This window comes from Streptopelia decaocto (assembly GCF_964273445.1).
Source record: "Streptopelia decaocto genome assembly, chromosome: 3".
Taxonomy (NCBI): Eukaryota; Metazoa; Chordata; class Aves; order Columbiformes; family Columbidae; genus Streptopelia; species Streptopelia decaocto.
The window spans coordinates 117,050,459-117,064,616 of record NC_138656.1 but is presented as its reverse complement, the minus strand read 5'-3'; the positions used below and the strand labels follow the sequence as shown (position 1 = coordinate 117,064,616).

The 14,158-nt window shown below is 39.3% G+C and overlaps 1 protein-coding gene across 1 annotated transcript in view; it reads left to right on the top strand.

Moving 5' to 3' along the window:
• The window catches only part of PKHD1 (PKHD1 ciliary IPT domain containing fibrocystin/polyductin), a gene marked incomplete at both ends in the record, with an annotated part of 268,094 nt that overhangs the window by 126,976 nt on the left and 126,960 nt on the right, over positions 1-14,158 (top strand). Inside the window, 5 exons of the mRNA XM_082047184.1 lie at positions 4,523-4,635; positions 5,837-5,936; positions 7,283-7,417; positions 11,327-11,462; positions 13,292-13,538. Of these exons, the coding sequence (XP_081903310.1) occupies positions 4,523-4,635; positions 5,837-5,936; positions 7,283-7,417; positions 11,327-11,462; positions 13,292-13,538 (731 nt within the window). The remainder of the gene's footprint in view (positions 1-4,522; positions 4,636-5,836; positions 5,937-7,282; positions 7,418-11,326; positions 11,463-13,291; positions 13,539-14,158) is intronic.

The window sequence follows — 14,158 nt, the reverse complement described above, 5'->3', positions numbered from 1 at the left end:
TGTCTGGATTTGAAATGAATTATGTACAGTCCAAGTTTTGCATTCCAGGGTGAAAAGGACAACATATTTCCTGTCCTATGAAAATGACATTGATTTTAAGAGAGACCAAGCTTCTTTATTCTAAATAGTGATAAACCCTTGAACTCTTAAAAAACTAACAGGCTAACAACCCTCACATCAAAAAGTTGAGCTCAGTAAAAATCTTTTTGTTCACTAAGTCTTAGATGCTTTCTTCTAGTTCATAGTTTTTTGTCTTATTCAAGTCACATTTCAGAATAAAGAGTCACTTTAAAGTGTTTCATGGAAAAAAATTGTGATTTTCAGTAATTTCAAACCATTTTACATTCCAAGCTATTTTGAGTCTGGAATTTCATTGAAACTGACCTTTCTTACCACAGTTTCAATTGTGACAAATACACATTTTTGTAAAAAAAAAAAAAAATAAAAAATCCTGACCTGTTCTTAACCGATAGAAACCAAACCAATTATTAAGCGTATGTGGAGACCTAATCGCCCCCTGGGCTTCTGTTCCAAGAAGAAAGAATTGCACCTAAATTTGAAGGTGAAAAAGAGACTAACACATTTCCCATGTTAGTATGAAGACTGTAGTGTGCTCAGGAAGAAGGAGAGGACTTTTCTGCAATTCCCTCAAGGGCATATTTATCATTTTTAAGACCATCAAATATAGTTTAAAAATACAGCAACTAGGCAGAATCACACGAATTTCAGCTCCACTAAACACAGAGTTTTGTTCTATCGTGCACTGACTTACCCTGGAGCTCTCTGCTTGATCGCCAGTGGCTCAGCTTTTGAAAAGGTTTGCTGCAATTATCTCTACGGGTACGTGTGAACTGACTGCGGTGGGTTTTCAGCACATTTGTTTAGCTCTCTCGGTTCGCGTGTCTTCCTAGATACGCCCAAAGCTGCGTCTGTGGCTGTGTACCCAAACATCAAGGTTAAGTCTGCTCTCCAAAGATGTGTTACTCAAGGCAGAATGGCAGATGGCCCTTGAAGGGTTGCTGATAAACCTCATTTTTGTCAGTCTCTCTGAGTGGGCTATTTGAGGCGTTGCAGCAGCGAAAGGAAAATATGAATTAGTTGCCTAGCTTAAAATTGTTATTAGCTTCACTGACTGGTCTATAGTACCAAGCAGGGCTCAGCAGAAGACATGAAAGGACATGGATATTAAGAGAAAAGGTCACACTTCTTCCAAGCAAAACACCTGTGTCTCATGGACTTATTCTTAGTGCAATAATAACCATCTAATGCAAGGGATGTTGGTCCAGCACATCATAATATTACAGAGTTTCAGCAAATTTATCTGATCAAATGGCTCAAGAACTGGATATTGGTTTTTAGGTATTTATAATCTTAATTTAATACAGAGGTTTGAAGGATACAATATAAAACAATCATCTCCCCACTGCCTGGTTTCCAGGCTGTGATGTGGAACAGAAATTTCCCCATCTAGATTTTAATGTTAGGTGGCTGTTGGCTTTTGCGTGTGTTTGTTTTTTGTTTTCAGATCACCATCTTTCAGTTACTGGTTCTAAACTGGCAGGCTGCAATCTTTAAGGCCAGGATTACAGATTAGACAGAGAGCTCCAAGTCCGTCCTGCGTTACGTCTTCTGTGTGTGATGGGTTAAGCTGTCCACAGTGACTCCTACAATAATATTTTCATAACTAGTCCATTTACTCGGGAGCCTAAATTTGCATTGGTGACTGAAGAGTTTAAATTTCCTTGAAATTTCCTTCCTAAATGGTGTTGAAATTGGGACACAGCAGTCACTCAAAGCTGAGCCTATGAAGACACTCAGACACCCAGTTCCTACAGGTTTCCATTTGATTTAAGATCTTAAGTACATTTATGAATCAGGCTGTTAGGTAAAATTTTATAATCATAGAATCATAGAATAGTTTGGGTTGGAAGGGATCTTCAAAGGTCATCACATTATCATACAGGATAAGTGAAAAATGATGATTACAAGGTTAGTTGTTTGGGGTTTTTTTTATGAAGTGTGGAAGCCCTGGCTAGCACTTTTTAGTGTAATAAGACGATTTCATTAGAAGACTGTTTTCTTGCCTTTTAGACGCTATCAGCATGAGGAACTGAATATGTCCCTCTTTTATATTGGCTCTTCTATGACTGAAATACATGCCTTATGTTCCTGGTTTCATTTTTGTGTGGAGGGAAAAAAACAAAAGAAAAAAAGAGTAATTTTTTATATTTTTCTCTTGGCTCTCTTGGGTCCAATGGGTGATGCACCTTTTGTAGTAACTTCCTATTCATAACAGTTCAAAGTCCATAAACCCCAGAGCCAGCATACAATGCTCATGTTTAACAGCATATAGACCGGGTTTAAGAAATTCAACAAGCATCATCCCTTTCCTTCCTCGACATGTTGTTGAGGACTGAGAAACAGCTGAAATGAATGAACGGGGTGGAGATCAGCCTGTGTTTCCATGTCAGGGGAGTGACTGATGGTCACGCTGGTGATAAACAAATTTGTTTTCTGGTATCACCCAACCCAGCCATTCTCCATGGTACCAAAGAGGTGAGATGCATCTGTTTGGCATCAAATGTTTCTCACCACTTCATCCCTCCTGAAATCTTTTTTAAAACCTTTTTTTAAGGTGAGCAGATGTTGAAGCAAACCCATTGCGGGTACCGCTTGCATCCTGCCATGTTCTGGAACAGGAGGAGTGATGCTGGGCACATTCTTCAGAGCTTTAATGTCATGTCATAAGATTTGAGTCTCAGCTATCTAAAAGAAATTCATGAAATATTTACATCTGTGGCGTTGTACAGTTAAGAGACACTTAAAACGTCAGCCACTTTATTTTACTGGCTTGTGATGTGAAGGTCCAGGTATTTGGTATGCTTGGGGAGGTAATTTCTCTCTGGAATTTTGGTTGCATGGACATTCGTAATATACTGACTTCCACAAAAAATTGATTTCCACACAAAATTTCCTGCTTGCCTAAAACCCCTGCCCTCTGGCCACTGAATAAATATGCAGGTTTTTTCCTTATGAATCATCTGTAGAATGCATGATTGGAGCAAGTAAAAGATCCTGGAAATAATGTGACTGGACTGCAGAGTATTTTGTTAAAGGAACAGAGTCTGTGGCTGCACTTTTGGAAAAAGCGGCGGTTTTACCGGGAGATAAAGTGTTATTTTGGGTACCGACATCTCTTTGTTGCTTGGCACATGTCAGAGAATGTGGCTGCAGGGAACACACTCGGACTGAACAGAAGCAAATGATGGGTATATGGAGGATTTTACATCTAGGTCACCAGGGTCAGTTGTGATTTGGACCATCAGGCACCAAAAACTCATTAGTGTTTTAACACCATCCAGTAACCTGTGAATGGTAGTGGCTGGTGTATCTCAGAGAACAAGTTTTTCTCACGGCTGCAAGTAAGCTCGTTTTAGACTCGCTTTAGAGATCTAGAGACCTCCAGAGAGCAATTAATCTCATCTAAGCATCTAAGGATAGACCAGAAGATTTGTCCTCTGAACATCCCTATGCCTTATATATATATATATATATATATATATTTTATTTTTTTTTCCTGGAAATGGAGCCTAGGTTTACCAGCTTGGATTTCAGCATAAAATTTTTGCACATCTAAGTTGAGAGGGATCATGCTCAGATGTGCACCGAAAACATCACTGTATGGACACTATCCAAAACCATTTGGCTGCTCTCCAAATGAAGCAGGTTAAGAGCAGGTTTTTGCCCTACAGTAAAAAAGCTCCTAATCCACTGTAGATCCCCCCACATAACCCGCTTGCTACAGACTCTGTAAGTACCAAACTCCCAATTTAAGGCCATGCTCACTTATTTTTCACTTCTTGCAATAGTACAGATAATGCAACTCCATTATTTCTTCATTAAGAGATATTAAGTGACAATAACTTACATGGTTATTCACTTACCCTGTTAAAAATAATCCAGAACAAATAATTTACCACAGGTTTGAGTAAGTTTGGTTGTTCAGCCACTGACACATCCTGAAGATGCAATTCTCTGTTCTCTCTTGACTTCTAGGGAGTCTCGTTTTTTTGTGCCAATGTTTTCTCTTTTGCTGTTTTTACTTTGGAAGGTATGAGAAAGATACAGCTGAGAAGTGAATCAGTAAACTGAGTAGTTTGTGGTTTACTTTTATTTCATGACGCTGTCTTCCTACTTAGAAGTTATTTTACAGGAGTAGCAAGTTTTCCACACACTTTTTTTCTTACGCACATTTTGAAGTATTATGGCAATACCATTTTTCTGTCATTTGTTTCTATTGCTTGGCCAACCCTTGTTGGCTGAATTGAGAACAGGTTTGGGTTTTTTAAGGACAGAGTTAAAACAGGACTCAGAAACAAGGCACCAGCTTCTACCAACCACACTTCCTAGAACTTGAATGGACTTCAGCTTGGATTTTAATTTCAGTTTTTGTCAAGTTTATTTGAATTGCCAGAAATCTGCGGTAATTCTTTTTTTCATAGTCACATATGTTTCTCTGCAGGGTAACACAGTGTGTGCTGCTGGTTACGGCTATTTCTTTCATCTCTCCCCCGAGGGACCATCCAAAATGCCTCTCCTGTCCTTCAGCGAGAACGTAGCTCATTCCTGCACAAGGTACTTGGGAATTTTTGGTTAAAGAGATTTTCCTTTGGTGTATGGTAGTACTGACTATGATTGCAGTGGTGAACAGAAAAGGCTTTGCCCTTCCTTTCACTTTTTTTTTTTTTTTTTAATTATTCTTGTTTTGTTTTTTTCTTTGGTCTTTTTTGGTTTTGTGTTTTTTGTGTGTGGGTGGGTTTTTTTGTTTGTTTTGTTTTGTTTTCCCCTAGTTTTGTACCCATTTAGGAGAGCAGTCTCACCGTTTACCAGTGATGTGGTTGGGGCTGTTTTTCAGGGTCTGATCATGAATGGTTTCCTTAGTAGTTTCAATATGGCCCTTTCTTCTTTGTTCATAAACCCAATTTATTAACTTGCAGCATTTCCCAGTGCTGTTAACAAGCTCCTCCAATTTATCCCCTTGTTTAAATGATCCTGATGTAGTTTCAGGTGCCACATTTAACACATTTCCTCGTCAACCATTTAGCAGCAAAGTACTGAAGCATGAACTCATGTGTTGAATTGAAAGTTTGTTTTTAATTATACCAGATATTTTGAGTAGAAGAGAGTGGCATGCAGGAGAAAAGATACACAATTTGTTCCTTACACTCTTCCTTTAATATTTGTTCCTTACACTCTTCCTTTAACATCTCCTGCAGGCCACTATTAGAAACACATTTATATAACCTGGAGTGGCATTTCTTACCTCCAGATGCTTTGTATCATAGCAGTATGAACACCCAAATATTAGTGTTTGGCTTTTGAATAAGTAGATTGAAATGGAGACTAAGCACTTTGCAGTCCAACGGGATAAAGGTGCTTTAACTATGTCAGACATTATGTATAACCGTTGTTCTGTGGTATCCATGAATGACTATTCACTAGAACTTTTGCCTGTGTTTCACTAGAATAGAAACAATAGTAAAAAATGACACTGTTCTCAAAGTCAGTGGACAGAGTCACCTGAATTTTGAGGATATCTGGATATTAATCTGAATTTAAAATCCCTGAGAAGATCAAACCAAGGGCGGCATTCAGGAATGCTTACACTTGGAATGGACTCCAAGTTGGCTGAATCCAAGATCTAGAAAAAGCCTTATAGAATCATAGAATAGTTTGGGTTGGAAGGGACCTTCAAAGCAAATGATGAATAGAAAAATCTGCTCACGAATACATGCATTGTAAAGGAACAGTATCCTTTGCTTTCTTTCCTGAACAGGTATGGGTTGCTGGTGTACCCAGAATATTTGCCAGAAAACCCAAACAGACATGTTCAGTTCAACAACTTCACAGCTTGGAGTAGCCGAGGTGGAGCACAGGTATGTTCACCTATACAAATGCATCACTTCTACACTTTTGTCATCTTTTAAGGCTGTAAATAGACCACATTTACAGTAGAAACTCTTGTACCAGCATGTCCATGTCCCTCAGACTAATGCTACTATTTTGGTGATAAAACCAAAACTAGAATTTGTGTGATGTGTCCTTGCTGATTTGGTGCAGAATCAATACTACTTTCATCAATAGCTGGTGTCCTCTGTAATCATCCAGCATGTGCCACTATAATCATAGAACCATAGAATAGTTTGGGTTGGAAGGGACCTTAAAGATCATCCAGTCCAACCTCACTGCCATGGGCAGAGAAAACTTCAACCAGATCATGCAGCCAAAAAAATCCTACCAGTGGATCTGAGCTACTTGTAAAGATTACAATTGGTAGAAGATCTGTTACCTTCATAAGGTTAAGGATTTCATGGGAATTTTTTCATCCTTGTTAAAAATCTGAACTTTTTTTTGTTTGAATAGTGAGCTACTGTAGTTCATGACTACCTAATCTGATTTAAAAGGCCATACCACCCTTTAGCATCTGATACTTTCTTCCTATACTGGTGCTTAGAGGCTGTGATCCTCTTAACTCTTTGTCTGAGGACCTGAGCAGATTGTATGTGTTTCTCTGTAAGGTATATTTTCTAGTCTAACCCATCCTATGGATCTTCTTTGAAGCTGTCAATTTTTTCAGGGTGTTTATTTTTGTTTGTTTCTTTTTTTTTTGTTTGTTTGTTTTCTTTCCTTTTTTTTCTTTTTCTTTTTTTTTTTTTTTTTTTTTTTTCTTCAGACCAGCACATTATCTTATGTTCTACAGTTTTGTTTTTGTGCTTTTCTCAGTTTAACTTGTCATTTCTTTGTATGGTATTGACCTAGCACAAATGAATAACTAAGTTGATTCTGATTCTTTCCATGGGCTCCCTCTAAGAAGAGTCTTCTTGCTGTTCGGTGACTGCACACAATAGATCTGGTTATTTTTGAGGCATCTTTCTGCTACAAACATTAACTTCTTAACCATGCTATCATTTCCAGTAATAAACCCCAAAATATTCAATGCACTTTTACCCTATCTATTATTGATGCATCAGTTCTGATTTTCTTTCATACTGCTCTTTCTTTTCTTTTAACATGAATGTAAGTTGGCACAATGTATTGTTTCTTGTATTATTAATTGAAAGTAGAAATTAGAAATTAAGGGGGGATTCTCAAATACTAAATATAGATTCAACACTTTGATGTGGTCTAGCACTTCTCCTTTTACTATTTTCTAAACAAAGGGGTTATAAACCAATTTTTTTTTTTTTTAAAGTTATCATTTCTTTGTTATGCTTTTATACAGATATTTAGAAGCAGCAACCTTGAACTCCAAAATTTCCAGATTTATGCTTGCAAAGACTTTGGCATTGACATCACAGAAAGCCTGGGAAACACTTCTATAGCTGATAGTGTTTTAATTGGACACACTGGACAGAAGGTAAGCACTGCAGGAATTATTTCAATGTCTCTTGAGTTGCACGGCATCACTTCAAATAAGAATTTGGAGAAATAAGAAAGCAGATTTGGTGACAGAGAGAACTGGAGCATCAGTACAGCTCTCCCAGATTGCTGGAAACAAGGATTTTGTTGCTCTTGTTAGCAGTGGCATCATTGTTAGCAGTGGATCCTGCATCATTTTTCAGGCTCTTCACTTATACCAGCTGATGGTAGAGCCACATCAACATCAGCTGTTGAGAAACAGCATTCCAATTGCATTCTGTAAGAAAATTCAGCTTTTTTTCCAAACATCTTTTTAGTTCAATATGGAAATTTTAAAGATTTTTTTTTAAACAAATTTGAAACAAGGACTCTGATTTTTCTATTTGAATGTGGAAAGATTTTGTATTATAATGCATATTTGAATGTGGAAGATTTTGTATTATAATGCATATTAATGTATATTATTTATAAAACAACATTCAAAACTAAAGCCAAAATCACATGTCTGCTCAACTTACGAGGTGAAGGATTTTAATAAGATAAGTGTTAATTTTTTTCCCTACTTGTGGTTATTTTCTTTGGAAGATTGACATGATCTCAGAAAACTCTTGCAGTCTCACAGAACTTGAATTATTGAGAGAAATCACATTTTTTGTTTAAAAAAAGCTTTTCTAGTATAAATTAATATATAACTTTTGCTGTAAGAAACAGACATCATTTAACAATATACAACTGGGTTTAGTTTAGTGATTAAAGAATAACGAGCGGGAACAACAGATTTGATTTCTGTCTGAGTTAACATTTTGGTTTCCTCTGCTGTCTCAGAGCATCATTGGTCCACCTGGAACACAGGGTGCTGCTTATATACTTAAGAATGAAAAATGGCATCAAAATGTAACACTTTTATTTATCCAATAAATATGATCTTTTTCCATCATTTCTGTAGGCAGCTGGACAAAGTCCTTTGGGTACTACCAAGTTGTTAACAGATTAGTAAGGTGGATAACAAAGGAATTTTAGTTACAACTGGCCACAGCTGCTTGTTCAGGATTTTGAGGGGTTTTTTTTGCTTTGCTCAGTTTTCTACTGTTGTTTATGAAATTAATTTTCTTTCTGACTGGTAGAAAAAGAGTTTTAAATTAGTTTTTTTGTTGTTTTTTTTTTGTTTTTTGTTTTGTTTTTTTTTTTTTTTAGAAGCTTGCAGAAAGAGACCTCTGTAGTGAATATATTGCAAGTCTGTAGCTCAGATATAATCCCAGCCTCACTAGTCCAACCTTGCAGCATCCCAATGAAACAATGCATTTCTCTTGGACACCAAAGGGTGGATGTCTTTGTTCTTAGTTTGCAGGATCCATGGAAAGACACCGATATTGCACTTGTTAAGAGATTTAGAGGCGCTCAGCTGTTCCTTGTTTCTTGCAGTACCCCAGGGGGGTGATTATCTTTGATTATCTCATGATAAGAGCCTCCTTGTCATAATTTACATCTTAATTTATGTAATTCTCCCTTTAATAATGATGTCTCTTTAATATCAATTAAAACTTTATGACATTAATTTAATGGGAACCCTGGATATTCTCTCTCATAGCCCTTCCAGTTTTTCAAAGAGGTGCTTAAAAACAAGATTGTTTTCTGGAAATATCAGCGCTTAATAAAATTTGAGCTTTGATCAATTAAAACATTAGTGGCAGGGCTAAATCCAGGGCCTATAAAACCCAAGGGAAAGACTTTCATTAGTTTCCTAGATATTCATCAAACCACTTCCATACTTTCATAAAAAACCTCATTGCCTTTTTGGAGCTAGTTGGGGAAAAGCATTTCTTCCTGAAACAGATAGCACATACGAGGGAGGAATTATTATCTCACACCCTTCTTCTACTTGCTATTTATTTAAATAAAATAAATTAAAAAAAAAAAAAAAAAAAGAGAGAGAACAGTATGGAAGAAATGGAAAGTGTAAGTTAAAAGTTTCTGACTAATTTGCTACCAGAATTCTGGGGATTTCTGCTTAGCAGTGATTTGGAAGAAGATGGTCCAAGGACCAGAACCACAACCTCAGGTGTTTTGGCCTCAGACTAAAAGAGGTGATGCAGCTGCTCTGTCTTCAGGAGACAGAAGATAAGACCATCTCTTTGAAGTGATAAACTATTAAAGTCCATTTCATTCTACATTTTCAACTAGAGAGAGTGTTTTCACAAAGGGTGTATTTCTCAATTGATTCTCTACTATGGCTTTTGAGAGTTGTTCTACAAAAGTATTTATTTATTAGTCTCAGAAATCACAGAATCACAGAATGTCAGGGATCGGAAGGACCTTGAAAGCTCATCCAGTCCAATCCCCCTGCCAGAGCAGGAACACCCAGATGAGGTTACACAGGAAGGTGTCCAGGCGGGTTTGAATGTCTGCAGAGAAGGAGACCCCACAGCCTCCATGGGCAGCCTGTTCCAGGTTCTGTCACCCTCACTGGGAAGAAGTTTCTTCTCGTATTTAAGTGAAACCTCTTGTGTTCCAGTTTAAACCCATTACCCCTTGTCCTACCATTGGTTGTCACCGAGAAGAGCCTGTCTCCATCCTCCTGACACTTACCCTTTATATAGCTGTAAACATTAATAAGGTCACCCCTCAGTCTCCTCTTCTCCAAGCTCAAGAGCCCCAGCTCCCTCAGCCTTTCCTCACACGGGAGATGCTCCACTCCCTTCAGCATCTTTGTTGCCCTGCGCTGGACTCTCTGCAGCAGTACCCTGTCCTTCTGGAACTGAGGGGCAACAACTGGACACAATATTCCAGATGTGGTCTCACCAGGGCAGAGTAGAGGGGAAGGAGAACCTCTCTGACCTACTGACCACCCCGCTTCTAATCCACCCCAGGTACCATTGGCCTTTGTGGCCACAAGGGCCCAGTGCTGGCTCATGCTCATCCTGCTCTCCCCAGGACCCCCAGGTCCCTTTCCCCTACACTGTTCTCTAATGGGTCATTCCTCAACTTATACTGGAAGCTGGGGTTGTTCCTGCCCAGATGCAAGACTCTACATTTGCCCTTGTTATATTTCATTAAATTTTTCCCCACCCAGCTCTCCAGCCTATCCAGGTCTCTGGATGGCAGCACAGCCTCTGGCATGTCAGCCACTCCTCCCAGCTTGGTGTCATCAGCAAACTTGCTGATAGTGCACACAAACAGCATCACAATTTCCTACCAGCCCTTTTGCCCCCAGAGTGTGCACTATGCACTATATCCTTGTTCCCAGCCTGTCTGCAAGATCAAATGGCACCTTCCCAGCATCATGGCCTACAATCACAAGAAAATCTAGTTTGTCCATTGTGTTTTCCACCACTTGTGTCTTTTTCTCTTCCTTTTCTCATCTTATGTTTTCTCCTGTCTCTCACAGATATACTTATTGTTGTTCTGATTGACCCTGAAGTTAACCAGAGCTTCGAAGATACCCTAGATTAAATGCTTCCTCCTAGTCAGTAGTCAGGCTTTTCTTACGATGTAAATTAAGATAATGAGCTTTGCAGACAACACAAGGTAAAGTGAAAAGGCTCAAAACCACATCTGCTCACTGTGCCTTCCAGGTGGATTCTTTCTTCCCAGAGAATGTGTAATTTCCTTTCCCTTCGCATGTCCAACTTCAACAAGTACGCAATAACCCTGACAAAGCAAACAAGGCAACCGCTGCCCTGAATGCAATACTATCACATACTGCAGATGGAGAATTAAACAGATGTTACTTGTCAGAATTTGCAAAGCAATAGCTTAGATCTGTTTTTCAAATAGCACATGCTGCCCACAACCATGAGTGTGAGTTCCAATCACACCCTATCGTCCCAGATGCTGCATCCTGGACTAGTTAGATTTGGAGATTCACATGATGACGTGTTTCCCAGCACTCTTCATTTCTTCATTGCAGGGTGGGATCTGTATGTCAGCAGGACTAAAAACTCCCAAGAGGTACCAACTATTCATCTTCAACACAACTTTCAGGAATTTTGATGTGAACACTTGCACGGCAATCAGGACTTGTTCTGGCTGTTACCAAGGGCAAGGTGAGTCTGGTTTACTCTGATTTAGCAGGGTTTCCACAGCCCTAGGCTCCCTCCCATTCCAGATTCAGATCTTCAGAAGTTCATAGTCTCCACGGACAAGCATTGATGGATATTCACAGAAAGGGTTGTCAAGCAGTTAAACAGGCTGCCCAGGGAAGTGGTTGAGTCACCAGCCCTAGAGTCATTTAGATGAGGTTCTTAGGGACATGGTTTAGCACCAGAGTTAGGTTAATGGTTGGACTTGATCATCTTGAGGGTTTCCTATGATTCTATATTTCGTTTGAATCTTGTAAAAAGCACTTTATAATGATGAAGAGTACTGGCCCCAGTTCTTCTTCTGTAGTCTTGTCACAATATTTGTATCAAGAGCTAGATTTTGCGGTATTTGCATACCTGCTTTGCTGAGGTTTCACATACTAAGTAGTTTTGAAAAGTGTCACTCTCTCTATTTCACTTCCTCAGCTGGGACAGAAAGATAATAACTCTTCTTCATTTACAGGGAGGTGAGGCATGAGATGGCAATATCTAAATGCAAGATAAACACTATGTGTGGTGTGCAGCTTAGATGAATTGAGAAAATCCCTGAGCTGGGAATGTAGTAATGCATTTTGCTGACACTGCTGGCGAGCTGAATTTGACCCTTTAGCTGCTCTGCAATGGCTGAGGTTGCAGGTTCTCTCCAGAAAAACCTTCCTTAGAAATAGCTTCATCCTTTAGTTGAAGCCACATACTGCACATGTTTTTAAGAAAAAGATAGCCTCATTTTTGCACTGATTTAATTTTCTCAGTGGAATGAGTTTTTATACACTGATTTGTTACTGCCTCTTCCTTTTGGGAGGTACAATTTCAAGAGCTATGATTTCTTTAACAGCTACAAAATATCTTGGCAGAATTCTGCCAAGCTTCTACCTCAGGTCAGCCTAAACCTTAGGTGAATTAACCTAAGATTATGTGTAAACTAACCATCCTTTTGAGCTTCGAAGAGGTATCCAAAGGCTCTTTGAAGAATGTTCCAACTGCAATTACTTCTTAAATATATTTATATATAAATGTATACTGCCCTACAATAACATAACAAAGAAAAAGACTTTAGGAGGTGAGATCAAAGGACCGGAGGAATAGTAAAATATGACTCAGAGAGGCTACAAATGACAAAATGATATTCAAATAATAACCAACTGTAGTGCATGAATGCTCCTGCCAAGGCTGACTTGTTACGACCCCTAGGGTAACGATTTTCTAAAACTCCTGTCAATATCAGTGTGTTCAAAAACTTCCTGTGCTTTAGCCCATGTGAAAATTCCTCCTTCTTGTACTTATCTGAGTTACTTTTCAGACAGGTGCTGCACATGTGCACACAAGTGTATGTACACACACACGTAAGCAGCCCTTATCTCTAAAGAATTTATCTTATAAACAAGGCAGAAAGGATCTATAGGAATCACTGTTTTGGGAATGGCAACTTTTGGTGATAGAATTTGTGAAGGAGCATTTGGAGTCACTGAGGAGATGCTAATGGGACCAGGAGCAGCACCTGGATCAAGGGAGTCTCTAACCACAGGTGCTGTCACAACAGGGGGCTGTACAGGTGAGACCTGGCCAGAGTATGGCAATGGCAATTCCTACAAACATATTTATTTATTTATCCATCTAATTGTTGATTTATTCATTAATTTATTTATTTTTCTGGATCTCTGCTTCTTGTTGACTCAGCAGATATTTTTCCAAAGTGAAGGTGAAGCTAGTATCTTTTTTCCCTAGAGATGTCTTCAGGTCTACTGCTTGAAGAGGTCAGTCTCTGTTTCTGAAACATTTCTTGTTCCCCCCAGGTGGGTTTACAGTGAAAGCTGAACATCTGACCTTCATCAACTCACCTTTCCAAGTGTCCTTCCCCTTTCCTCACTCCGCCATCCTTGAGGATCTCGATGGTTCTATCACAGGGCAGAAGGGAAGTCGTCTCCTCCCTTCCACAGATATCCTTGCAGAATCTTGCACAGCCAGTGCCAACTTCAGCCAAGCTTCTGGTGGCAGTGTTTGTGGCAGCGATGTTGTTTTCCACCGTATGACTCTTTATGTGTAAGTAACTATTCCAATTCTGAGAAATCAGCATGGATGTTACTTGCTGTGTTTTATATGAGAGAGCTGCTGGGTTTGAACACTGTCCCAGGACTCCTGTCCCTCTGTTGGGTCCTAAACGAGGTCAAAAGCCTGACCACTGGCATGCATTAGTCTGTATTGCTGTCCACGTGGTCTCTGGCACTGTTTTTGTTCTGGCTGCTCCTTCTTGCCCAAATAGTTCTCAGGCATGGCCTGAGAGAACACAGGGACTTAGATGTTGTCCCAAAGAGCATGTGTGGTCACCAAGCAGACACTGTCAATGTGTCCCATTACAGCTGTTGGGAACCCGTGTCCTTGATGTGATTGCTGATGGAGCGGTGTTTAGTGTCACTTAGAATGCCCTGTGATATTTCCCTTGGCTTGTCACTCTGTGGCAGAAGGACAAGGATCTCCTGGAGACACTCTGCCAGATCTAGTCTCTCACACCGAAGTTTTTAATTGCATGGAGCATTTTAAGCAGCATGAGATACCTCTGTTCCTTTGATCTTCCTCTTAGGGGCTGGTCAGCTGAACTGCCCTTTGGGTTTCTACTGACTGCACATACTATAATGCTATTGTGACTGTAATGGTCATGCAAA